Raw genomic sequence first — 27952 nt, forward strand, 5'->3', positions numbered from 1 at the left:
CTGTTTGCAATTAAGCAGAACTCAACAGCCCTCCAGAAATCTCACTCCTCTCTGGCATTCAATGCACTGCAATCTTACATCCCCCTGAAAAGAAAACTCTCCCATCTGCCACCCCAACAACCATATGGGATCCTTGGAAAATGAAGGAAATTAAAGTCCCTGTGGGATCACAGCTCCCAGCTCAGCTGTGGGGGGTTTGGGAGGATCAAATATTTGAGCTAAACACATCCTGTGCCCCAGGCAGCCCCAGGGCACTGCCGGGCTGGCTCTGCCAGCCACCAGCAGCTAAACTGAGCTGTGTGGCTGAGGGTGACCTCCTTTTGGGAACTCAGAGCTGCAGGGAAGTGAGGGATCCAGAAGGATGCTGTCCTTGCTGCCAGCCATCACCACCTGCCCCAGGGAGGGCAGCCCTGACCCCTGCCCAAGGCTCCCACCCCGTGCTGCCCCAGCGCCCTGGGAGCCTGGCTTTGGGTGCCAAGTGAGGGCATTTGGTTCTTATTTCCCCAGGCTGAGCCCTCCTGTGGCTGGCAGAGCTGTTCTGCTGCAGGAGCCAGCAGGGATGCTCAGATGGCCCAAGGCAGGCGATGGGGGATCCCCTGCTCTGCCCCACAAGCTCCCAGGGGGGAACACAGTGCTCTGCCACCCCCAAGGAGGGCACAGACCTCGGGATGGCAGCAGCAACTGCCCCCAGGAGCTGGCACTGTCAGCGCTCCAAGGGGAGAGAGACTCCTCTCACTTTTAAAGCTGTTTCTGGAAACGACCAGAACAGTTATTCCCCACTGTAAAAAATTCATTCCTGGCTAAGGAATATTCCCAACATAACTTGATAGGAGGCCACTTCCAGGCTCAGATCCTAACAGAAAACAAAGACAGTTCCTTTGAGGCTCATTAGCACCACAGGCTCAAACTCTCATTTTTTAGCGTGTAAATCTCCTCCCTGCACAAGGAGCCAACACTGCCCACGGAGAGCACACGCAGTGGGAAAAACAATGGGGATTACTTGGGCCTGAGAAGGTGATTTAAGAATAATGGATGATTAAAGACAATGCATAATAATTTTCTGCATTTTCTTGGTTTCCCAGATTTTGTTTTGTCCGTTTGGCCTCGTGCTGCCTTGCTCTGCAGCATTCTGCACACACCAGTTACAAAAGCTGATCAGAGCATTTCACTGCAAACCCCGCAGACCACAAAGCTGAAACAATCCAACTTGATCATATTTATCAAAAGAAACACCATGTTAGTTCTGTTCTTTCTTTTTTGATTTTTTTTTCACTTAAAACCACCAAACTTCGTAATAACATTTTTGCCTCAGCAGCTCTAACCAGCAAAACTCTCCTCCGGTTGCACAGCTGGGAGGTGGGAGCACCACAACCCTCCCAGTTTACTGGCCCAGCCTCAATTTCTCTCTCTGCCATCAAGCTGGACATGTAGCCTTGGAGAACCCTTCCCAGTAATCAAATACAGCAAAGATTAATGCATTCAATTGACTTTTTCATGGTGAGCTATTTTTCCACTCCTTTTCCTGTGTGCTTTCCCAAATCCCCCTGTGCTGCACCCACTGCCGTGCTGTGCACCCAGCACTTCCAGCCCAGGCTCCCCAGCAGTTCCCTTCCCAGTGCCCAGCCAGGACACCTTCCCTGAGGATCCCCCACTCCCAGCCCAGGGCACGGGGCCAGCCTGGGGACTGTGACAGCTCTGGGGCTGCTGACAATGTCCCAGCTTAGCACTGCCCTGTCACCAGTGTCTGCACAGCAGCCACGGGATTGGGTTACCCCCAGGTGAGGGGAAAGCAGAGGCCTTGCAGCTCCAGCTAATTTAGGAGATTAATTAGGCACAAGGATCCCCTTTCAGAGGAGACACGATGTCTCTGTGAGCAGCAGCCCTGCTCTGCTCAGTCTCTTTGGGGGAACTGTCAGCCTTCTGCTGGGAAAGGGAAATGGGATGGTGTGGGAGGGGTGGCCCCCGGGGTGGTCCCCATCTGAACGCTGCTCACATCCCCTGTGCCAGCCCAGCTCCTTCCAGCCGGGCCAAGGGGCAGCTCTGGGATGCTTTCAGCACTCCCAGTGCTGTGTGGTGGGGCTGGAGCCCAGCACTGCCTCAAAAACACCCCAGAGCTGTCAAAAGACTTCCAAGGGAGAGTCTGGGCCACATCCCTGGTTTTGAATTTGACCTCCCTGCAAAAAGAGGAACCAAAGAATGCACTTGGCCGTTTCTCTACTATATTTCACCTGGGGTGACATTTATAGGTGGCAGGAAGACCTAATGTACCATCACTCTGCTTTCAGCAGGCTCAATGAAAGGTTTGGCTGGGCTCACACTTGACATTCTGCCCAAAGGAAACTCAGACATTGACTGAGCAACGGGAGCAGAGCTGGATGGGGGCTGAGCAGGCTGGGACCCCAAAATCAAAGGGGGGAGGGCAGGCAGGGGAGGAGAAGAAGAGAAGCCTGGCCAGCAGGATGATGATCCTGAGCTCCACAGAGCAGCTCAGCACACAGAGTGCCTGTGACTGCCCCTGGGAAGCCTTTGGTGGAGCATCTTTGATTCCTGCATCCATCCCCCCACAGTGACTGGGATGGATTTCAAATCCTGCTCCATTTGAAAGTAAAATTTCCATTAGCCAATATTTGTCCGAGGCAGTTTCTTTGAAGAAGACGCTGCTATGCTGCGATCTCCACACTAATTACAGGAATTAGGAGAGCAAGTGCAAGATCTCTTTTTTTTCCCAAGGCTTTCCAGAAAGCTGCCTCTTAAGCATCATGTGCTGCTGAAGTTTAAGGTGCTTTTTTAGAACTCTTGCAAGGAAATCTAAATTAATTCAGCTTGCGAGAAGCACCCTTAGATGTTCCCAGAGCATCACCCAAATAGAACAGTGCTCTTCAAAGGCAGAAACATCTGAGGAGCCTCCTGAGGAGCAGCACTGGGAAAAGCTGTGGATGGTGGGAGTCAGGCTGCAGGAGCTGCGGGGTGGCCTGGAGTGCAGAGCCTCTGAAGTTCATCTGTCCATCTGTCTGTCCATCTGCAGCCACTCACACACCCCTGTGCCACCAGAGCCCAGAGGAGCCCATGGCCAGGGCAAGGCAGAGCATTCAGAGCCACCCCAACTCATTCCTGCTCCCGTTAGCAGAGGGCTCTCAGCCTGACACTTCACCTTTGTTTGAGGGGATGAGATGGAGGAAATGTTTTGATCTCTGACCACTGGGTCACGTGGGGCTGGCCACAGGGCTGGAGACTCCTTTTATGAGAATATTTGGCTTCACTTTCAAGTTCAATTTGTGGAAAGTTTCTAGACCAAGAGCTGACTGAAAGTGAAGGAGCTCAAGCTTTGCACAGTTGCTGTGCCAAACTCCAGGGCCCGTGGAGAGCCCACACAGCAGGAAAACACAGCCCAGCTTTCCCCCTGCCAGCCCAGAGCAGCACACAGAGATGCTGGGGCAGGCAGGATCCCACTGCTGGGGGCTTCTCTTACCCAAACAGCCTGGAACATCCCACCTCAAAGGGAAATCCACCTCTGCCCTCCCCAGACCGCCCCCTGCTCCTGCAGCCCACAGGCATTGCTCCTCTCCACACATCTTAAAACACCTCCTGGAAGGATACAGATGCTCAGAAAAGAAATCATTTAAGCACAACAAGGGATGGAATTCATGGAATCACGAAGGTTGGAAAAGACCTCCAAGATCATAAAGTTCAACCTTCTGTATGGAATCTGTACATATACATGTATATATAGAGATATAGATATAAATTTAAAGATTATATGGCCATCAGCAACTAAGCCTCAAGTATATTTATCTGTGGAGTCTACTAAGTTTGCTGCTTGTGTTTTCCATGAGCCAGGTTTAAGGACATTTGCCAGAGCCCTGAATCACTCTGGTTTATGGAGCTTTCTCACCACAGGCATGATCTAGGACTCCCAAGCTAAAACTGCTCTAAAAGAAACAAACACACAGACACCCTCACAACAGTCTGCACCAAAAAAAATAAATAAGTCACAGGATAGTTTGAATGTTATGTCATCTGAAATCAGCCAAGCAGCAGACTGGGAATTTTAGGAGCTTTTCTCAAGTATGAGGACTGGGAGATAGGCGGGTTCTGTTCTAGCCTGGCAGCAATCTCTGCTCCTCCTGAGCACAAACCAACCCCGTCTGAGGCACAGATGATGCCAACCCTGAGCAGCCACTAAAGGAGGTATTGAGGGGAGGTGAAATAATCGAGTATCCTGACCCTGCCTGGAAGGCAACTCTTCAAGCAGCAAAAGCCTGGGGTGGGGAGGATCAGGGCTGGGAGCCACCCAGGGCACCTCTTGCACCAGCTCCAGCCATCCCACCCTGCTGCAACCACAGCAACTGGGTGTAAAACCCCCTGTCCCAGCCTGGGACCACAGCTGGGAACTGGTCTGCTCCTCTTAAAGAGCCATTTAGATAAGGCTGTTCTGGAGCTGCTCTGATTACAAGATTTTACCTAATCCCCCAAAAATGCCATTTATTGTTTGGCAGCCGAAGATCCGCCCCTCGGGGCTGGCCTCGGCGATCCAAACCCAGATTAGGCAGAAGAGCAGAGTTTTGGGGTCTGGCCTGAGCTTGGAGTGGCTGCAGGGAGCAGATGGAGGCAGACACTTCCCCCCAGCCCCCGTGTCCAGCTGGGCTCCCTGCACTCACCCACGGGTGCCCAGCACAGCCGGGGTGCTCAACCCCCCAAGGAAGGGCAGCAGGGGACAGAGGGTCCCCAGGGAGCCCCAGCCCTGCTCTGCTGGCCCCAACACGCCTCTCCCAGCTCTTGGCTCGCTCCAGGGCCGCGGTGGCTCACGGCCAGGCGGCCACAATGCGGTGGAAGGAAGAAGAAACAGCTTTGTTTTGCCCAAAGCCTCACAATTAATCAAGTTCCTATTTCCTCGCAGTTCCACGCTCCCCACCCCAGGCAGCTCCCAGCCATGGCTGGGAGGCCATGTGCTGAACACAGGGTTTGCTTTGGAATTTCACCTGAACAGAGAACCAGCAAATGACATTAACGTGAAATAGAAACGTCTTTGCTACAGTGAGAACCACGCAGGGCCCTGAGAGTCCAGTGCAAGATGGGAGCCTCTGGGGCAGGCTGGCAGCCCCATCCCCTCCAGCCCCATCCCCTGGCACCCCCCTGGGTACCAGCTCTCCAGCCAGGAGGAACACGTGGAATCCCAGAGTCATTTAGGCTGGAAATGACCTCCAAGAGCATCAAGTCCCAGCTGTGCCCAATGCCCACCCTGTCCCCAGCCCAGAGCACCAAATGCGACCTCCAGCCCTTCCTTGGACACTCCAGGGATGGGCACCCCAAATCCCTGGCAGTTCCAGTGCCTAAGCCCCCTTTCCATGGAGAGATTCCTCCTGATTTGGACCCCTCTGAGCACAAGTCACTGTTTTTATACTGACACACAGCAAAACAAAACACCAGTGCATTTTCCTGGCCTTTTTCCAAATTAAAGTGGGGCTGAATATGAGGGTGGGAGGAGAGCGGGTGAGAATCCAGGCTCCTCAGGGACAGGAGCAGCTGATTTATGAGTAAATTTCTTAAACAGAAGTCCCAGAGATGCCATTTCAGAGGGACATTCCCAAAGTGGCTGCCGGGAAGGCAGGATGAGGGTGGGACCCGCTCCTGCGCCTCTGCACCTCTAATTGCCATTATTCTTCAGGAATATAAACAACAGGAGCCACCCAGCAGAGAGCCATGAAAGCTCAGCAGAAAAGGGCCTGGGAGCACAGGGACAGGAACTGCAGGTCAGGCAGGTGAAGGACTCATTGCTGGCTCAGCACAGCCCCTCTGGTGAGCACAGATGGGCAGCACAGCACAGCACAGCCAGGAGAGGGACCAGCAGCAGGTAAAGGTCTGTTTGCTCCACCTCACGTGCTCTTGCTTTCCTGTGTCCCAGCTGATAACTGTCAAAGAAACCTGCATTTTTAAGAGACCATTTTTCCAAAGAAACCCTACCCTCTCCTGTTTGATGCATTGCCCCATCCCTGGAAGTGTCCAAGGCCAGGCAGGACAGGGCTTGGAGCAACCTGGGACAGTGGAAGGTGTCCCTGCCTGTGGGGTGAAGGAGTTGAAGGTCATTCCAAGCCAAAGCAGTGTGTGGATTCTGGGATGGTGAGGGCCTTCAGAGCAGAGCACAGGAACGGAGCAATGGGAGGAAGGTGCAGCATCACCCCAGTCCCATGGCTCTGCTGTGCTGTCCCCTGTCCCCCAGCTCCCTCCCAGCCACCTGGAGAAGTCCCTGATACAGACAGTAATAGTAGAAATTTCTCTCATTTTCAGTCATGGAAAGAGAAATGTTCAATTTTAACTGGGATGCCTAATGAAGATTTATTTATGTGGGAATAACCACTCTTCCTTGGAGTAACTGGGTTATTTTTTCATGACCACTAGACCTTAGATCTGCTCCTCATTTCTTTCCATACCCACAGAGGGCAAGAAATAGCCATACTTGGTCAGTGAGAAAATGAAATTAAATGCAAATAGACATGCACTGACTAAATCTGAGTTTCCCAAGGTTATTATTTCCCTAAATGCCAAGTCCCTGGGGTGAAGGAGGGGCAGCATCAGCCTGGGCCAGGGCTGGCAGTGTGGGGGCTCAGCCCGGCCCATGGCCCCATCTCCAGCAGTGCCCTGGCCCTGAGGATGGGCAGCAGCACTGGGAACACTGGCAGGCCTGGATGAACATGGGAAGGGTGTTAAACTGCTTCTGTCTCCTGGTTGGAACCACCCAGTGCCACCCCTGACACAGGCAGGGACACCTTCCCCTGTCCCAGGTCACTCCAAGCCCTGCCCATCCCTGACACTCTCAGGGATGAGGCAGCCCCAGCTGCTCTGGGCACCCTGTGCCAGGGCCTGCCCACCCTCCCAGGGAACAATTCCTCCCCCATACCCCATCTAACCCTCTCCTATCACTTTGAAGCCATTCCCTTGTCCTTCCCCTGGCTCAGCTAAGGACACATCTCTGCCAGAGGCACAATGCTTTCTGCTTCATGCTTGGCTGTTTCCTAAGGAAAATGCTTTCTGCAGGGGCAGGACAAAGACACCCAACAGGACACACAAACCAACGGGACACAGAAACCTGCAGTGCTTTGGGCACCATCCCTGCCCAGGCTCTGGTGGCCCTGGTGCCCAGGCAGCTGCAGGCACAGTGACAGCTCCTGGCATGGGACAGCAGTCCTGCTGACTCACCCAGTACAGCTCCTGCCCAAAGCAGTTTTTCCATAAAAATAAACCCAGCCCTAATAAATAAATGCATTCCCATCGTAAAAGCCCGATTGGTGGCTGGGAAGGAAGAGCCTGAGCCCGGCACCAAAACAATTTCCCTCTAAATTGGAGACTGTGGACTGTGCTCCAGGAAAAGCACTTGAGAAGGAGCCCATTTCCCTGGGGAGGGGGACAGGGGACCAGCACCGAGGTGGGGGGACCCCAGCCCCAGCACAGCCACTGCTGCAGCAGCTGGGAAGGAGCAGCACTCGCTCACCAGGGGGATTTAGGAACTGGCCCAGCTCCTGGCAGAGCAGACCTGGGGGATACATGAGCATTTAGCAGGGAGCCAAGGGCTTTTGTAAACAGAAGCTCAAACAAACATCTCTCATTTCACAGATGGTGCTCACAATTTACAGCTGGCACATTTAAAGGCCACCTCGGACACATTGGTGCTCACAGCCACAAATGGGACACAAGAAATGCCCCAGGCCTGCAGGCCTCAACATTTGCACTCCAAGGAGCCTCCCTCTGAAATGCACAGGAGTTATTTCCACAGGAATATCAGCAGAATATTCTGAATCAATATATCATCAGAATGACCCAACTCCTTTCCCTGCAGCTTCCCAGTCTGGGTGAGCACAGGGCTCATGGGGGCTGCCAGGAGACAGCCCCTCCTGAACAGCTCCCCAGCCCTGGTCCACAGCTAAAAATCACAGGAAATTGTGAAGAACACAAGAAAAACCCCAAAGTCCTGGAGCAGAGCTCAGGGATAGGTGTCACAGGACCAGCAGAGGATTGGGCAGCGTTTGAAGCAGCACAAACCCCGAGGCACCTCCAGAGCCTCCCACGGCCACAGACCCTAAATGTGGGCAGACCCCTAATTCCAGGGCAGCCCCAGAAGCCCAGCACAGCAGCAGCAGCTGCCCCAGCCCGGGGCAGAGTGCGTGGCTGCCCGGGGCTGCCTGCAGAGCCCACATTTCTCAGCTGCCTGGCCAAACAGAAGTGCCTTTATGGAGACAGGATTTGGGCAGCCCTGCCGAGCAGGGCCGGAGCTGCTGGACACTGGCACCATTCAGACACCCTGCCCTGGCCCAGCCTGCAAACACAGGGCAGGGCTGGGCACAGACCCGCTGCTGGCAGCCTCCTCACCCTCCTCATCCTCACCAAACCCAGCCCCGCCGAGGGCAGAACCCCACGGAGCTCTCAGAAACACAGGCACAGCCCCTGCTCCTGGGCAAGCAGGGAGAGTGACATCCACACACACTCAGAATAAAATCAAGTTAGCTGCTTCATTGAAAGACTGGATTAAAGACATTTGATTTAAATATTTGGGGTCACAGAGAATATTTGCCCTGTGGTAGCCCCCTGAGGATCCATATTTCAAACTTCAGCTCAACACAGACCAAAACCCCGTGTGCTCCTGCATGTGCAGAAATTATCTCATAATCACCGGGCTTGTGGAAAAGCACCAAATGCCACCAGCACTGTCAGAGCCACGAGCTGCCAGTGCTGTCCTGCTCAGCCCTGTTTCAGCTCACAGAACTCAAGGCTCTGTAACTGGCACAAGCACCTGGTTGAGTGCCAGCCTGCTCACCTAATCCCTGGGGAACAGCACGGTGCCTCCGCTCCCCAGAGCCCCACACAGCTCTAACTCTGTTATGCTGCTGAATTACTCTGCAACTTCCCTGAAGAAAGAAATCATTAGGAAGAGGCAACTCTTGGAATCTGAAAAACTGTGAATTTGGCAACCAATCCTTGTAAGGTCCCAGTAAGACCCAGGCTCACAAACCTCATTCTGTGACAAGACACACCATTTTTTCCCCCCTTGAAGGATAAACTAAAGCCACCCTGTTGGGGAATGGGATGTGACTGACTCCAGAGCTTCAACCAGAGAGAGAAGCATCTTTCCTCTGTATGTACCATATGTACAGCACAGCCTTGATTTGGAGGTGTCCTACCTTTGGGTGGTCTGGCCTGCCCCCAGGGCTCTCCTGCTGTGGGATGATCCCCATGGAGCAGGCACAGCACAGGGCTGGGCATCCCTGGATGAGGACACGCCGCTGTGGGGCTGCTGCAGCTCAGGGTTTAGTGGCAGGAGGATGATGATGGAAGCAGAGCAGATGGTGAAGCTGGATGAAGTCTGTCTGTTCCACACTTACCTTCCTGCCTGGGAGAGCCTGGCAGGTCCTGGAGCCATCCTGAATGCCAGAGTAAGAGCTGCACCTCAAGCCCCAAACCCCAAATCCAACCCAGCCAAGGCAACAGCTCACCATGCCCATAGCTCCTGTCCCAGCACCCACTGGCACCCAGCTACCCCAGGCATGGCCCAGTGGGGACTGGGAGTGTCAGGGGCCATGGAAGGGGTGGCAAGGACGGTGTCCCTGCTCTGGGAGGGGAGCAAGGACAGTGTCCCTGCATTGGGAGGGGAACAAGGACAGTGTCCCTGCTCTGGGAGGGGAGCAAGGACGGTGTCCCTGCTCTGGGAGGGGAGCAAGGACAGTGTCCCTGCATTGGGAGAGATGTCAAGGACAGTGTCCCTGCTCTGGGAGGGGAACAAGGACGGTGTCCCTGCTTTGGGAGAGGAACAAGGACAGTGTCCCTGCTCTGGGAGGGCAGCAAGGATGGTGTCCCTGCTCTGGGAGGGGAACAAGGACGGTGTCCCTGCTCTGGGAGGGGAGCAAGGACAGTGTCCCTGCTCTGGGAGGGGAACAAGGACAGTGTCCCTGCTCTGGGAGGGCAGCAAGGACAGTGTCCCTGCTCTGGGAGAGATGGCAAGGACGGTGTCCCTGCTCTGGGAGGGGAACAAGGACGGTGTCCCTGCTTTGGGAGAGGAACAAGGACGGTGTCCCTGCTCTGGGAGGGGAGCAAGGACAGTGTCCCTGCTCTGGGAGAGATGGCAAGGACGGTGTCCCTGCTCTGGGAGGGGAACAAGGACGGTGTCCCTGCTCTGGGAGGGGAACAAGGACAGTGTCCCTGCTCTGGGAGGGCAGCAAGGACAGTGTCCCTGCTCTGGGAGGGGAACAAGGACGGTGTCCCTGCTCTGGGAGGGCAGCAAGGACAGTGTCCCTGCTCTGGGAGGGGAACAAGGACGGTGTCCCTGCTCTGGGAGGGCAGCAAGGACAGTGTCCCTGCTCTGGGAGGGGAACAAGGACGGTGTCCCTGCTCTGGGAGGGGAACAAGGACGGTGTCCCTGCTCTGGGAGGGGAGCAGCGCTCCCGCCGCCCATCCCAGGGATGCACAGGGCGTGCCCGGAGCTCCAGGGGAACAGGCTGCATCTCCTGGAGATCTGAGCAGATCCTCACGTGGTGGGGAGGGGAGCTTCTGTGGGAAAATGCTGCGGGGCTGGCCGGGGCTGGCAGGAAGGAAATTCCCCCAGCGGAGCCGCCATCGCGAGGGCTCCGCCGCGGCAACTTGAGGGCTTCAGAAATAACCCGGCCCTCCCCAGGGAGGCACTGCTAAGGTCACTGTTTTTTCCCTTGAACTTTCCAGATGAAGGAAGCAATAGCAGAAGCAACAGCATAGATTTGGCCGGAGATCAACTGTACTGACAACAGTCACAGGATTGAACTCAGAAGAAAAGTCCTTTGTGTGTGTTGGAGTTATCACCAGATGGGCCGGGCAGCACTGGGGAGTTCTGCTCAAAAATATTCCACATGGGCAAAGCCATCAGAGCTGGGACCCATGGCAGATGGAACCCACAGTAACTAATTCCACTGCTTAGACCGAGTTAAAAACGGAGGCAAATGTTTGGTGCCCATTAAAAATTCAAATGTTAAATTGTATTCTTCAGCAGACTGCTGAAGTTGAGAAGAAGAAACAATTCTGATTAAGGATGGAGAGTCTATAAAACACTAATTACCATTGTACTTACAGGGAATTTGGCCTGTTGGGCTTAATTACTTCTAGTTCAAGATCACTCGAGTTCAGGCTGGGCTGGGGAGCGCTGTTGGAGTTGAGGAAGCTGTTTACATTTGAAGAGACGACAGATTCCAGGCTGGAGTTGATGATGCTGTTCCTATTCTCCTCTAAAAAACACCAAAACCCAAGAATCATCAGCTGCCACTGCAAAGTGAAGAGCAAATGCTGTGAAGACATTGAGCATTCCCAGGAAAGCCCGTGCCAGGGCAAACAGGGACATGTCCCCAGAGCTCAGTTAGTTACAGACACATTGTACATTAAACCACAAGAAATACCAAGTACTCTTTGGCTCCTTTGGGTTCCAGATGCAGTGAGCACTGACAACACTGCATCTCAAAGAGCCACCAGAGCCCAGGCCCCCTCCTCAGCTCTGCCAGGCCACCCAAAATCCCATTTACTCATTTCCAGGAGCTGCCTTTGCCATTGGAGCAGTAATTGCAGTTGTGAGAAGCAATTAGCAATGCTGATGGCACGAGAGCAGCCCTGGGAAGAGAGAGAGTGGCTGCTTCTGGGATGCTGCTTTCCTGAAAGACAGGCACCAGCTGGAAAACACAGAGTCCTACTGCAAGGATACCTCTTTCCAAAATTATTTTTGTGGTGCACAATAACATGGTCAAACTACAACCCAAAAGCATGTAGTGAGAGGGAATCCTTGCTCCCAATCTCTTTAAATTCCACCTCTTTTTCAGTGAGGAGAATGTGCAATATTAATTTGTATCCCGTGCACATACAAAGAGGGGTAAAAGAGTGCAAGAGGAACTCCTGGGTGGTGTGAAAGGTTATTCCTGAGCACACAGCAGAGAGGAACTGCCTGTAAAACAGCCTGGCAGGAGGGTCTTGGGGTGCTGGTGCAGCTCTGCCACCACTCCAAAGGGAAATGCCACATCAGCCCTGGAGCTGCTGCATTTCCCAGGTACCTGGACAGAATCAGCACCTGCAGGGCAGCAGGACAGGGCTTGGTTTAGCTCAGGTTGAGCTTATCTTCCAGAGGTGAGCCAAGGATGGGTGACACTGATACATGTCAACGTGTTCTGAAACTGGATTCCATTAATCTTCATCAGCAATGAGCCACCCTGGGAACAAGCAGCACAGACATTTCTCTGTCCCCAGCTCTGCAAAAGTTCCATCCTCAGGGCACCAGCACCCTGGGATGAAAAAGATGATCCATGCAGAAGACAAAGAGGGAAAAGTGAAGAAAAGCAGAGTACTGACCTCCACAAATACTGACAGGCAGATGTGATGGCCAGCAGATGAAGAAATAAAGAAATTAAGCTGTCTAAGGACCTAAAAGCACCAAATCCCTCTGTTTTTGCATCTGCCAGAGGAAGTTTTAGGCAGCCCATGAGAGGCCACCTGTACACAGCTGGCCAAGGGCAGGAACTGCCTGTGCTGAGCCCAGGCAGCCCCGAGGCCCTGAGGAGCTGACCTGAGCCCCTGGAGCGTGGACTGACACCAGCTCATTATTTGCAAACATCTTCTGCCCAAGGCTGGAGGCTGGGAATAAGCTCCATAAGCTTGGCAGCTCAGCGTGGATTGTCCCTCTAATCTCCAGAGCAGCCACAAGCCAAGAGTGGAGTCCCTGTCAGCCACAGAGCTGGGAGTGCCTCAGCTCAGGGGGAACGGAGATGAATGGCAGAATCTAAAACTCCTGCTTCATTTGATTTCCTCCTTTTTAAAAGGCTGAAACTGTACTTGGCTTCATGTTTTCGAAAGATCACGTGAAGGATTCTTGGCTGGAGGATTTGATTTGGTCTTACAGCTGCAGGAGCAGAGCTGCCCATCAGCTCAAGAGCATTTCCAGCATGCAGAGAAAAGAGCCTTTCACCCCTTACCCAAACTTCCTGTCTCTAGTGGGAAGTCAGGCAGGCAGAGCCACTGGAGCCTCACCAGAGGCTTTGTCTCCAGGAACCCTGATAAGTGATCCAGGGCACTTTGGGGACAGTGACCCCAGGGACCAGAGAGGGGATGATAAAAGAACTGATAAGGAACAAAACGGTGTTTGCTGTGTTGGTGACACTTGGGTCACAAGAGCTACTGGGTCAGATGTGGATAAAAATGTAAATGTTTAACAACAAAATAATCACTATAATCATAGATTAATCATGATTATCTAATCTGCTCCCTGTTGTGCTGAACATGATAATTTTTGACTTAGACACAGCTTGGTATGATGAATGCTAGTGAAAACAGAAAGATACTGGACTTTGATGAACAGGTTTCAAGTGATGGAAAATCCACTGTCCCACTCCACTTCCTTTTATGTCAAATTGCTCCCAGTCTTAAAAAACATGCACCCTGCTCCCATTTAGAACATTTCTAGCTTCAATTTCAACTTTCAATTTCTGTGCTGTTCAACTGGGCTTGAGCTGCTGCCTAAGCCCTTGTGCTTCACCCTGACTTCAGAGCCTTGGTCTGGCTCCAGACCGGTAAAAAAGGAAAGGAAGAAGAAAAGAAGAAGAAAGAAAACCTCACATATTTCTCGTGATGTGCAGCAGGGAAGGCAAATAAAACAGCAGTGGCTTCCCAAAGACACAGGAGGTTATAGACTGTCAGGAGGAACACCAAGAAAATGTTGCTTCACATGGGAATAAATAAATGCAGAAATAAAGAAACGAGCTCAGCTCCTCTCCCAGGCATGGGGAGGATGGCACATGGAGCCCAGAGAGCCTGGAGGCTGACAGCCACTGCTTAGTTAGCAGCAGATAAATTACTGGAGCTGAAACTTTTCAAAAGCAGCGTTTGATATTTGAGGCTTCACCGAGAGTCGTCCCACACCATTTCCAGAGCACGCTCGGGGCCATCGCTGCTTCCTCAAACCCACGCGGATCTTTCCGACACCTCCGAAAGGAGAGTGCCTGGTAGTTACCAGTAACCTAATCAGACAAACCCACGTGTTTGGAGAGTCAGCAAAGTCCACAGCAGCCACTCTGTGCACCCTGGGGAGCTGGCCATCCCCAGCCCTGCCCTGCTCCTTGCTCCACTTGTGCTGTCCTGCTCACCAGGAGACTCTCCTGCTTTTTTACCAAACTGGGAGAGCTCCCTGTGTGCAGCTGGCTGGCTCCAGGAGCACACGGGCAGGAAGAACCAGAGAGCTGGGAATTGGGTTTACTCTGTAACATGAAACAACAGCCTGAGCAGACACATTTCTGCCACCCCATGAGCAGGGCTGGGGCCTTGGCTCTTTCACCCAAATATCTGGAGCATCAATTAGTGACAGAAATGGAAAGATGAGCTCCAACATTTTTAAACTGCCATGGTACATAATCCTCAGGAAAATGCCGAACCTCCTGGCCGAGTTTTCCTGTCTGTAAAAGGCAAAGTGCCCGAGGGCATCCCAAAAGGGCCGCCCTGTGGTGGCTGCCCTTGCCACAGGTGTGGCACCACGTCCTGGCAGCTGATGGCAGCGATGACGGGCCCAGGAACATGAGAAGGGGACACGCAGGGGCCCATCAGGTGGGGAGGGGACAGCAACACTTTATCCCTTGCTAAGGCAGCGTCATGCAGAGCCCCAGTTAAGGGCTTGGATGCCAGGAGAGATTCCAGTCCCCACCAACGCGACAGCAGAGGAAACCAAAGCCTGACCCTGTTAGGGAATCAGACCGTCCACTGACAGCAGGAAAACTGCAGGGGAATGGCAGGGGAAGGGCAGGGGAAGGGCAAGGGAAGGGATTGGCAATGGCAGGGCAATGGCAGGGGAATGGCAGGGGAATGGCAGGGCCATGGCAGGAGGATGGCAGGGCAATGGCAGGGCAATGGCAGGGGAATAGCAGGGCAATGGCAGGGCAATGGCAGGGGATGGCAGGAGGATGGCAGGAGGATGGCAGGAGGATGGCAGGAGGATGGCAGGGCAATGGCAGGGGATGGCAGGAGGATGGCAGGAGGATGGCAGGGCGATGGCAGGGCGATGGCAGGGGAGGGCAGGGCGATGGCAGGGGATGGCAGGAGGATGGCAGGAGGATGGCAGAGGATGGCAGGGCGATGGCAGGGCCATGGCAGGGCCATGGCAGGGCCATGGCAGGGGATGGCAGGGGATGGCAGGGCGATGGCAGGGGATGGCAGGGGATGGCAGAGGATGGCAGGGCCATGGCAGGGCAATGGCAGGGGATGGCAGGGGATGGCAGGGGATGGCAGGGGATGGCAGGGGATGGCAGGGGATGGCAGGAGGATGGCAGGGCGATGGCAGGGCAATGGCAGGGGATGGCAGGGGATGGCAGGGCCATGGCAGGGCCATGGCAGTCTGTGAGGCATGGCCAGGGCACAGCTGGAGGCAGGGAGGGCACTCACGCTTCTCGTTGGCCTGGGCTGTGTGGAACAGCGTCAGCGGGCGCTCACTGCACGAGGGAGGCTTTGACTCCGTGCTCTTCTTGCGCGATAACAGCAGCTGCGAGTTCGACGCCGGAGCCTCTGGCACCGTGTTAAATATCTGTTAAAAATAATAAACAAGTTGTTCTTTGGCATCACCCTGTGGAACAGGACAGCTGCCCACCTGCCTGGGCTGCACCGCTCCCCAGGACAGCCTCTGAGGAAGACATGCGCTCAACAGGGCAACGTTTTGGGGACAGATTCCTAAATTTCATGTTTTCATTCTGTCTGCACTCCTCTTTTTTTTCACCTGCGAGACACGCTACAAGCTGTGAAGAATTCTGGCACTCTGCTGACTTTTTGGGGGTGCAGATGATGATGGGCAGCCCAGACAGACCAGCAGTGTCCCCCCTGTGCCCCCCACTGCGTGACCCCGGCGCCCACGCTCCCACGGCTGCAGACCAGCTTGGGAAAGTGTTTGCAACTTCCAGCTACAGCTGTCAGAAAACTGAGTAATCACATTTTTCTCAAGGGGATGAAATTTTAAAACTGCATGAACCCAAAGGGCAGCAGCCTTGCTGGTTGCTGATGTTCGGTTATGAACTGCTCCTTCTCTAGATCCCACAGGCTCAGAGAAGGGCAGTGACCCCTCCAGACCAGCTCTCTCAAAGTCTCTCTCCATTGTGAGAGTCCATTAAACCCATTCCTCAGTGTCCTTCCTGCTCTCCTGCCCCTGTCAGACAGACAGCTGGCACAGCCAGGCTTTCCCAACAGGAAAAGCACACGTTGGCACAGCTCTCTGCTCGAGACAGAACTGATGTGGACTTGGAGCCATGATGCCACCCCAGCCAGGGCAAGCTGCTTTCTACTTCTGCCTTCGCTGCCCAAATGCACAAATCCGTTACTCCTTTCCAATCAAAACCAGACTAACAAAAGATCATAATCAGGGAACTGGCTGCATTTGGAAGAAAATGGTATTTTTTAAAAAGCAGATGCAGCCAGGGAGGGATGGCCAGGACCTCAGCCCCACCGAGCCACCACTGCTCCACTGGCAGACCCCAACATCCATGGCCAACAAACACAAATGCACCAGGATTCAGATCAACACTGTGGATAAAGCCAGTACTGGATAAACCTGGATTCAGTCAGCAAAGCAGGAGCCAGCCAAGGTGTGCATCTCACTGGTTTGCTTTAGCACTCATCTCCCTTGACACCAAATACAAATTCCCATAAACAGTGGGAAGGGGGAGAAAGGGAATTTCTGTGCTGGAATCACAGCCATGCTGACACACTGGGATGACCATAAACAAGGCTGGCTACCAGCAGCACTGGTTACACAGCCACAGCCCAAGAACCAGGTGCCAGCTTCCCCCTCCCCAGCACAGCCCCACTGTGGTGCCACTGGCCATGGGGAGAGAGGGGGCTGCCATGGGCAGAGAGACCAATTCCTTTCCATAAACCCCTGACATGAAAGAAGCAAGGGAAGCCATTACCTTCTCGTGGTTCTCTATTAAAATTTCAATCACAATGTTCTGGAATTTGATGTCCATAATGGCAGCCACAGTTTCCTCTTGAGGTCGAAGCAGCGTCGGCCCAAACACCACACCCAGATTAGCAACAGTCATCAGGTTCTGCTTGTGATTATCTGCAACTCTGGGAAAAAAAGAGAAAGAGAATGAAGTAGGTGATGGAACTAATCCACAGGGAACCCCCTCCCTGCCCTCCCTGCCTCGTGGCTGGCACAAGGCTCACAACGCTGTTTACATTTTTCACGCTCCTGGTGAGCTCCTTGAAGGCTCAGCCATGTGGAAAAGTACAAATTTAACTGTTGTGTTCCTGGGGACCTTTCAGCCCCCATGAATTGACTAATCCCATAAAACCTCAACCCCGCGCCAGCCACCGAGCCTCATGCAGCAAACCACTCCCAGGAAAACATCTTGAATCATTAATGCTTAAAACCCTTCTGAAAACAAATTGTTGGACCTCTGACACACGCTGCTCTCCAACTCAATGAGTGACCTCATATGTTCCAAAGGCCAATTCCTTCCCAGCCATTCCAGCACCAGAGGTCAGTCCCCTCTGGCCCAGCCAGGCTGCTGGGCGGCCAAGATGGGGCTTTGCCCCCAGATCCCCATGTGTTCCCTCCTCCTGGCACAAGATGGGGACCCAGGGACACCCAAGCCTTCCTCCTCACCACCTCCATCTCCTTCAGCTCCCAGGAGGGCACAGAGCAGCTCAGCAAAGTGAAGCAGCTCACGCTGAGGAGGCAGCGCCCTGCTTATGGTGTTTGAGGGCTTAGCCTGGAGCAGCTCCAGCTGGCACCTGGGCTGAGAGGGGCAAAGCCCCAGCAGCCCTACTGGGACATGTCCTCTGCTCTGCCTCACCCCGAGGGGACACAGCAACAGGGACACGGGCAGGCATCCCTCAGCCACACTGGGCTGCAGGTGCTCAGCTCTGCAGGAAGGACAGAGCTCACTGGGCACCTGTGTGCCTGCTGGGACACCTGTGTGCCCCCTGGGCACTGCTGGGACACACCTGTGTGACCCTGGGCACTGCTGGGACACACCTGTGTGACCCTGGGCACTGCTGGGACACACCTGTGTGCCCCCTGGGCACTGCTGGGACACACCTGTGTGACCCTGGGCACTGCTGGGACACACCTGTGTGCCCCCTGGGCACTGCTGGGACACACCTGTGTGACCCTGGGCACTGCTGGGACACCTGTGTGCCTGCTGGGCACTGCTCAGTCACACCTGTGTGACCCTGGGCACTGCTGGAACACACCTGTGTGACCCTGGGCACTGCTGGAACACACCTGTGTGCCTGCTGGGACACCTGTGTGCCCCCTGGGCACTGCTGGAACACACCTGTGTGCCCCCTGGACACTGCTGGGACACACCTGTGTGACCCTGGGCACTGCTGGAACACACCTGTGTGCCTGCTGGGACACCTGTGTGCCCCCTGGGCACTGCTGGGACACACCTGTGTGACCCTGGGCACTGCTGGGACACCTGTGTGCCCCCTGGGCACTGCTGGGACACACCTGTGTGCCCCTTGCACACTGCTCAGTCACACAGGGACACGTGTGCGCCTGTGACCTGCAGCGCAGCCCTGCAGCCCCAGGAGTCTTTCTTGTGGTTTGTTCCTGACCTCTTCAGCCAGGACATGTGGTGGCTTCAGGCTGTGTCCTCACACAGTTGTAGCCTGAGGGAGTTTTAGTGTCTTTTCTTTCTCTTTCTTTCCTGTTTCCCTGGACAAATGCAGCAGGCCAGCACACAGTGAGGCTCACACTCACTTGCTGGACTGACCCTAAAATTTATTGCTGTGAGTTTCTAACACTGATCTTGGGGTCAAGACATTTGTGTGCAAGCTCAGCATATTTCAGCACACTGCAAGCCCAGGGCTGGCTAAAATGAAAAGATGCTTTCCATCCTTTTCCATCCAAATCTCACCTGAACCAGCAAAGAACTCATCCCTACACACAGCTCCTCAGGCAGCAGACAGGGGCACATCACAAGAGGGGCTCAGGGCTGCTGGCTCAGCTCTCTCCAGCAGCAACACCAGCCCTGCTCACTGCCTGGGCAAGAAGCCTCAGGCTGGTGCACATTTCATTTCACCCTGGGGAACAGGCAGAGTGTCCCCACTGAGTGTGCACCTGGCATCCAAGCTCAGAGTGGGGAGGGAGGTCCTGGCCAAAGCCCTCGGGAGCTGGTGGGACCTCCCTTCACCTGTGACTGCCCCACTGCCAGGAAGCTCTGAATGCTTAATCACAGCCTGTGGGAATCCCTGGTGGCAGTAATGGCTGGGACAGGTGGGCTGGCCCAGAGAGGGCTCTGCCACAGAGGGGACAGCATCACACGGGGCACAGCGTCACAGGGGGGACAGCAACACAGAGGAGACAGCATCACAGAGGGGACAGCATCACACAGGGGACAGCATCACACGGGGGACAGCAACACAGAGGGGACAGCATCACACAGGGGACAGCGTCACAGAGGGGACAGCATCACACAGGGGACAGCCTCACCAGAGGGGACAGCATCACACAGGGGACAGCGTCACAGGGGGGACAGCGTCACAGAGGGGACAGCGTCACAGAGGGGACAGCATCACAGGGGGGACAGCATCACACAGGGGACAGCGTCACAGGGGGGACAGCGTCACAGGGGGGACAGCATCACAGAGGGGACAGCGTCACAGAGGGGACAGCATCACACAGGGGACAGCATCACACAGGGGACAGCGTCACAGGGGGGACAGCGTCACAGGGGGGACAGCATCACAGAGGGGACAGCGTCACAGAGGGGACAGCATCACACAGGGGACAGCATCACACAGGGGACAGCCTCACCAGAAGGGACAGCCTCACCAGAAGGGACAGCCTCACATGGGGGGGACAGCATCACCAGAAGGGACATGCTGCTCACACTGCCACCCAGCCAGGCTGGCCATCCCCACCCTGGGCAGGCACAGAGCCTCTCCCCATCCCCTTCCCCATCCCCTTCCCCATCCCCATCCTCAGCACAGCCAAGAGCTCACCCAGCTGCTCATGGCCATGCCAGCACTGCTGAGCTGGGAGGGGAACTCCTCTGAGGGAGTCACAACCTCATGGAGCAGCAAGAAAGGCAGAACAGGTTCAATAAGAAACAATATCTACTAAATAATACTTAAATACTAAATAATACAAATAATAAATATTACTAAATAACACAAACCCACCCCCCACTCCCACCCACATCACTCACAAAGCCCCATGACATTTTTGCATTGCAAAATTGCATTTCAGACACACATTCACATGCTCCTAATTGGATATGGAAAAACGCAGCTGCAGTCCAAATGGCTTTCAGAAGCATTAATAAAATAATAATTTTAATGATCTTCTGTGGTTAGTAAAACAATGTTCATTTATAAAAAAAACAACTGAATTGATCTAAGTCGCACAAAATTATGTGCCTCCATTTCTCATTACCGTTACCATGTCCTACATCACTCTAATAAATTGCACTGTCATCAGCTCATTACAGGGAGGCAGCTGAGCGTGGTCCTGGCAATTATTTCAGACTGGGCTATTAATGGCTTCCCAGGCAGGACATGGTCCCACAGCACCAGCCCAGGGCCTGCCCACTCACCCAAGGAGTGCTGGCCTCACCTCCACCCCCACACCCTGCTCAGAGGGCTCTGCTTTGCCTCTGGAGCACGGGAGCTGCCCTGCAGCTGTGCAATCTGGCTCCTTTCTGGAATAAACCTCAGGGCCACAGGAACTCCTGCTCTGCAGCCCGGGTACTTTTCCAGCAATAGCCATCCCTGTACCAGGTCACCACAGCTGTGCTCCAAAACATGATTCACCTTTCACATCCTTCAAATTCCCCATCCATTACCCACAGGATAATTCACTCTAAATTATACCTCTTCATCATCCTTTGTACTAGGAAATAACGCTGCAGTTTCTAAAGATGGCTGTTCTCAGCCCAAAGTGGGCTTAATGCTGGGGCTGTTCAGCAGGGACTGTCAGTGCCATTCCTGAGCTGCTCTTTGGAAGTTTTCCAAGCAGGCGCTGTATTTTCCTTTTAACCTGCTGTTTCCTTCCAGCCCTTGATGCACTCTCAGAGAGCTGCACTATCATTCATTTCTATGGGTCCCTTTTCTGCTCCCCACTTTACAGGAGCCACTTCCAGCACAGGAGAAAGCAACAACTGATGGAGGAATGTGCAGAACCTCTTCACTTGCCTCCTGCTCGCAGTGGCTTTGGGACTGTGGGCTGGTCCTTGTGCTGGCAGCACACGATGGTTCCCTGGGGATCAGGGGAGATCAGCCCGGGGGTGTGGGACAGGCAGAGCCCTTGGCCAGGGAAGGTCTGTGCTCAGCACAGCCTCCCCAGCCGCAGCTCCACCCAGACCTGACCCACCTGGTGCTGCCCAGCAGTGCTGGGCTCTGGCAGCACCCAGCGGGTGTCACTGGGACAGAGCCCTGCCATGGCCTGGGGACAGCCCAGCCCAGGGAGCACCGTCCCCCAGCCATTCCCAGGGTGGCCCTGGACACCACTCACTTCTCACTCCCTTCCAGCACAACAAAGGAGAACAGCAGCGGAGTAAATCCATGTTGGGTGTTAAATTAGATTATGCCCGGGTTGCCTGGATACTGTGTAATCACTGCCATGACCAAACACAATTTAATACGGGGTAATTGGTAGCCAAGGCTCAGTGCAGGGGGAGCAGGGAACAGTACATATTCCAGTGTGGTCAGAGCTCCTGTGGGTGCCACAGGGGCTCCTGGCTCTGCTCCCACAGAGCTCCTGCCTCCCATGTCTGGAATTACTTCCTACATGTATTTTATATATGTATTTATATGTATGTATAAACTACCGTGTGTTTATTTTATATATAAACACATATTTTATATATAGAATGCATGCATCTGAATCTCAGCCAAAAGTGCCATTATTAGTTCAAATATCTTCCCTGATTCAGAAGAAAACTCCTGAGCAAACAACCATCTGAAGGGAACAAAAGCAAAGTCTGGAGTGTTTCTATTTCCATGCCTGGGACAAACATTTGCAATCAAAGTGCTTGTTGTGGCTGGCCTAGCAATTCCTCATAGGAGAGAAAATAATGCAGCTCATTCCTCTTGCTACAGGTGAAAATCCATCCCTTGTCTGCCACCACCACTAGAGCTTCTGTTTAATGTGAAAAGCCAGGCACACAGAGGCCAGCAATCCCCAGAATTATTGAGGCTGCTCTGGGCAGTTTGGTAGGCATTGGACACCTTTGACTCTGGACATACAGGGAAGGGAAAAAGCAGAGGGAGTAGAGGCAGCACAGTGGGTGGAGAGGTACCTGTGGCACCAGAGCCACCAGCCTGGCTCCCGTAAAAGTATCTGCAAAGAATCATGAAATCATTTAGGTGGGAAAAGCCCCCCAAGATCATCAAGCCCAACTGCTGCCCCAGCACTGCCAAGGCCACCACTAAGCAATAATGTCAGGTGCCACATCTGTACAGCTTTAAATCCCTCCAGCAATGGTGACTGCACCACTGCCCTGGGCAGGCTGTGACAGGGCTGGACAACCCTTTCAAGGAATTTTCCCTCATGTCCAACCTGAACCTCCCTTTCTGCAACTTGAGGACATTTCTTCTTGTCCTGTCACTTGTAACCCAGGAAAAGAGGCTGACTCCCACTCACTTGCCTACAGTCTCCTGCCAGGGAGCTGTGCAGAGCCACAAGGTCCCCCCTGAGCCTCCTTTTGTCCAGGCTGAGCCCCTTCCCAGCTCCCTCAGCTGCTTCTCATGAGCCTTGTGCTCCTGACCTTCCACAGCTCCCTTCTGCCAGACAGACGGACATGGCAGCCTGAGCACACATAGCTGGGGGTGTCTATCAGATAGCAGCCCACACTCCCAGCCTGTTAACCTCACCAGGAATGGACAGACAGACGGACACAGCAGCCTGAGCACACAGGGGCCGTTTGTGGGACACCATCTAATGAGTTCTGGGAAATGCATTTAACTCATCCCTGCACATTTTTGGGGTTAGTTGGGTTTGGCTGATGGGAGCAGAGCTGGAGAGGGCAGAGGGGCTGGGTGGGCACCCTCAGCCTCCCCCCTCTCCAGGGGGCTGCTGGAGCCTGTCCCCAGAGATGGCAGCCCTGAGCTCCCTGGGGGTGGCTCACTTCTCACCCAAAGCCACGGTGGGGGGGTTTCCCAGCCTCAGGAATGTGTCTGATGGCTGGAAACACAGCAGGTGTTTATTGCAGGAATGTGTGACTGGCACCCAGCACAGAGCTGGTGAAACCAGTGATGCAATTCCAGCTGCAGCAGCACCCACTGGTGTGCCAGGCAGCTAAATCAGTCAATCACACATTCCTAAATCATTCCTAAAAGGTACATGTGCATTGAGGGAGGTGACAGGGACACGGGTCTGCAGTGGCTGCTGGCAGACAGCCGTGGAGAAGCAGGGAGCACAACCAGCTCTGCTTCATCTTGTGCTCAAACGCCCCGTGGATGTGGCACCTGGGGACACACCTGGGCTAGTGGTGGCCTTGGCAGTGCTGGGGGAATGATGATGATCTTGGTGGGTGTTTCCAAATTTAAAGATTGCATGATTCCCAAGCCAGAGCACACACACACACAGAGGCCACACTCCCACCCTGCACCACCATCCCTCCATCCTGCCTGTTTATCCAGGACGTGCCTGCCTGCCTCAGGCTGCTCTGGATGCAGGGGGCTCTGCAAGGGCCAGAGGGGCCCAGAGCAGCAGCAGCAAACCGGGCTCATTCAGGCACACAGTGGGAACTGGGACCATGGGGAATGTGCACAAACCCCACTGTCTGCAGCCAGGTTTGAGCCGTGGGCTCACAGCTCTGCAGCCTCCCCAGCCACACCACTCCAGAGAGCAGAGCCAAGCCTGAGCAATGCACATGGAGGCCAGCAGGTCAACAGGGAATGACAAAACCTCCCAGGGAAGACAAGGGAAAACTTGCTGAATGCAAAACCCTCGCTGCTCTCGGGCTCCCTGCTCAGCTGGGACCAAAGCTGTGCCTGCGCTGATTCCGGGCGCTCTGACTTGCTCCAACAAGACTCGCTTCTTCTCCTGGGTGGATCTGGCCACAGCTGGATGCTTGGGTTCACTCCCAGGGAAAAAAAAAAGGGCTCATGTTGCACTGAGAAGACACCAAGGCCAAATGTGAGGTTCAGTATCAGTGAGCCAGATCAGCGTGAATACCAAACGTGCTGCGACTTGCAGGGAAACATGCAGGGAGCTCAACGCTGCTGCTGCGGCTCACGCTTCCCTGACTGAGCCAGAGGGGGTTCCAAAGCCATCCTCTGCAGCTTTGGGCAAGCTGAGCTTGAGGGGGGACCTCAGAGCGACCCCAGCCCTGCTCACCAACCTCAGCCCAGGGCTGAGTGGCACCGGGCTGGCAATTCCCTGTGCCTGGCATTGCAGCACTGCAGGTTTCCACTGACACCCTGGTGAAAACCACAGGCACGGCCAGAGCTGATGTGAAATGTCACCATGGTTTCCACCTGCACAAACATAGCCAGCAAAGGGGCCTCAGGCTCAAACACCCCGGGGGAGGGGGCCGGAACAGGGCCTGCCATGGTTGCAAACTGTGCCACTGTACCCCAGTGCCAGCCCCCGAGCCTCAGCAAAGCCCTGATGCAGGAGCAGCTTTTCCTCCAAAACCAGACCACAGCAGAGCTGTCACACTGCAGTAACAACCCCCCAGCCAGCAGGGCAAGGAGAGCCCGACAGAGCAGGTCTGGGTTAACAAGGAACCCTTTGAAAGATGTGCCGGCACGGCGAGTGCCACGCCGGAGTTACAACCTGCTGCATGGAAAAGAGCCAAAGTAAACGGGCTCCCAGAGAGCCTCCCGGCAGCAGCAGCACTGGGGTGAGCCAGTGCAGCTCCCACATCCCCACAGGAACCATTCCAAGCCAGAGCCAGGTCACAGGGCCACGTGCAGGAGGTGCCAGTGCACACCTGTACCTCTGCACGAGTGCAGCGGCCAAAGGAAGAGCAACAGAGGGGGGCTGACCTTTTTTTGTCTCTTAGAGGTATTTTGGAGCTCATTCACATCACAAATGCAAGGCTGGAGCTCATCCCTCCAAAATACTGAATTCCTAGAAGACAGTGTTGGAAGAAAGGGAATGTAGGAAAATAAGGAGCTTTCAGAACTAAGGATGTGAACAGCAGCAGGAAAAATGCTTCTCTCACCTTCACCAGTGGGACAAGGTGTTGTCCAAAGACTGGAAACAGCCCTCACTCCTCCAGTTCTGAGCCCCCTGCCACACACATAGGCTGGAATGAGATGGCCTTTAAATGTCCCTCCTAGCCCCAACCTTTCTGTGATTCTGTGATTGAGGGATCACTCAAACATCCTGGCAAAAACTGCAGCTCAAAGATATCTTGGCATGATAAATGGTGATTTCCAGCCTCCTTTCTTCTGCTGAAAGACTGTCTGACTAAAATCTCTCTATCTGAGTTTGGTTCAGTCCTGGGTCTGTTTATACAGAGCAATCAAAGGATGTGCTCATGAAGCATCTCCATCCCACTCTGTCTGCGGGGACGGTGCAGACACCACCAGGGAGACTCCAATCAGTTATTGGAAATCTTTTGCTCACTCTCAATTCAATCTCTTTCCATATCCAGTTTCAGTTTCACTGTGATAAACAATTAAAAAATTATGTGCTATCAACAACCTCTATCCAACAACACCAAGTTCAGACACAAGCCCACAAGAATTCACACTTGAGAAACGCAAAATGCCTGGTGCTGCTCCTGGAGATCCAGGAGGAGCTCAGCAGAGATGTTCAACCACAGAAACTCTCCAGCAAACCCAGCAGGTGCTTTGTTACCAGCTGCTGAATCATCATGCTAGGTTGCTGATGCCAGCTTTAGAGCAAGACCCCATTATCCTATCTCCAGACTCAAGTCTTGTGCAGGATGTGGGTGCAAAAGAACCTAACAGGAGACTGCAGGCTCTGGGGCACATTCCCCTCCAGCTAAAAACTGGAGAGCCTGCGTGAAATATAAGGAGCTTTTAGAGAAGCATGGAAGGAAAAGCTACCAGCACCCACACAGCTGCTCCAGGGACAATCCAGACAGAGGGGGTTAAAAGTTCATTTGCAGAAGCAGAACAAAACCTTTAGCTAATTTACACATTACAGGAAGCCAAGCCCAAAAAACCCAGCGTACACCTACAGGGCTTTTTGTGGTGGTTTATAATTCTGCAGAATCTTATATCTTATATTAAAAACAAAGGCAGAGGAGTGAGAGGGAGGCAGAGTTGGCAAGGGCAGGCACAGAGTCCTGCAGGGCTGTCTCGCCTCTGAGGAAGCATCACTGGCTCCCCCACCAAAACACCTGAGGGAGAGGAGAGCAAAGGGGAAACCAAAGGTGCTGCTGCTCCCCACAAGGCTCTGGCACCTCCAGCTCCAGAGCACAAATCACAGAATCAGGGAACAACAGAATGGGTTGGGTTGGAAGGGACCTTAAAGCCCAACTCATTCCAACAGGGAAAAAAGGAAAAGGGGTAAAAGAGCACAGTGTGAACCTGACCCAGGACAGGCAAGCCCCAGGCAGGATCCTCCCTGTCCTGCAAGGCAGCATGTGCCTACAGGGAGTCTCCTTCCACATCACCTCCCTTTTAGCACCCATTGGAGCACCCAGATCGTTTGGGTCACTTGAACTCCATGGCTTTGCCTGGATGCAGCACTGCCACGACCCAAAAGGATCAGAAAGAGGCACTGGACATAAAAATGGCATTCCCAAAGGCAGCAAGGAGGCCCATTGCCTGGCCCAGCCACACCAGCTCACACAGCTCCCTGTTTGCTTCTGGCAGCCGAATCAGGCGAGCAGCCCACGAGAGAGGGGCATCTCAGAGGCCTCAGTGGCTAGTGGAAATTTCCAGAACGTCCTGGACAAGAATGACTTACTGGAAGCAATACATAAATCAAGCCAATGAATAGTTACCAGACAGCAGCATAAACAGCTGCCACAGGGATGAAATCAGACCTGCTGTGCCAAGAGGCGTCAGCCTCCTTGCCGGCTGCACCTTCGGGGGAAAGCAGCCCAGGGAAAAGCACATTCCTGGGGGAGCTGCCACCCCTGGCCCCGCACAGGTGCCCTGCAGGGTCCTGGGGCTGCTGGGCACAGGGGCAGCGTGGTGAGCACTGGAGCAGCTCCTGCAGGGCCCTGCAGGGCAGCGCGGCCCCGGCTCGGCTGAACGAGCAGAACGGCCACACCGAGCAGAACGAGCCCCGCTGCATTTCTAGGCACAAGACCTGGAGGAATCTTTTCTTCTCCTCCTTTGCCAGCAAGCCCTGGTTGAGCAGCGAGCCCTCCAGAACGTGCCAGGCTCCGTGTCCAGCCCCTGCCCCAGCAAGGGTTTGCTGGATCCCCATGAGCAGCTGCCCTGCAGAGCCCATGGAAACCATGGCCCTGATAAACAGCAACAATTTGTGCAGGAGATAACAATCACTGTCATCTTGGTTAAAACACGTAAACTAGAAAACACCGCCACAGCAAAACCAAAGAGAACCAGCCGGTGTTGGCCAGGCCACAGCTGGGAGTGATTAGAGATAATTAATTCTGCTAAACACACGTACACCCAGCTCGGCTGCACCTCCTCCGTGGCCTGACCTTGGCACAAGAGCAGTGGGTGTGTGGATCAGGGGGTGTGTGGGGCAGTGCCAGCCATGCCAACCCTCAGAAGGGTCTGGGAGCCCCACAGAAGGGGTATGAGCCTGGCACCATCTGTGCTGGAGAGCCCGGACTTGCTGCCACAAGAACAAAGCAAAGCTCAGGTGTCAAATTATGGCCATGCATGAAAAATAATTCCCTAAATGCTTGAAATATAATCAGAGTGAAATCCCCCTGCTCTGCACCTCCACAGCATTGACTCCTGGGTGAGAAAGTACATTACAAAAGAAGAAGGAGACAGGGATGATATTGCAGCTCCACTAACAAAAATGGCAATTTTCTGTAACCAGCTCCACTTCAGCAGCAGCCCTGGCACAGCAACC

General features: G+C 54.1%; 1 protein-coding gene across 4 annotated transcripts in view; it reads right to left on the reverse strand.

The window, feature by feature from the left end:
- Window positions 1–27952, reverse strand: part of ARHGAP26 (Rho GTPase activating protein 26) — a 107509-nt gene that overhangs the window by 10726 nt on the left and 68831 nt on the right. For all 4 annotated transcript variants that reach the window (XM_066559967.1, XM_066559966.1, XM_066559965.1 and 1 more), the window contains exons 18-20: window positions 16926–17085; window positions 15415–15553; window positions 11084–11237 (exon numbers count right to left, since the gene is read on the reverse strand). In XM_066559967.1, the coding sequence (XP_066416064.1) occupies window positions 11084–11237; window positions 15415–15553; window positions 16926–17085 (453 nt within the window). The remainder of the gene's footprint in view (window positions 1–11083; window positions 11238–15414; window positions 15554–16925; window positions 17086–27952) is intronic.

This window comes from Molothrus aeneus, chromosome 15 (genome assembly GCF_037042795.1).
Source record: "Molothrus aeneus isolate 106 chromosome 15, BPBGC_Maene_1.0, whole genome shotgun sequence".
In the NCBI taxonomy this organism is placed as follows: Eukaryota; Metazoa; Chordata; class Aves; order Passeriformes; family Icteridae; genus Molothrus; species Molothrus aeneus.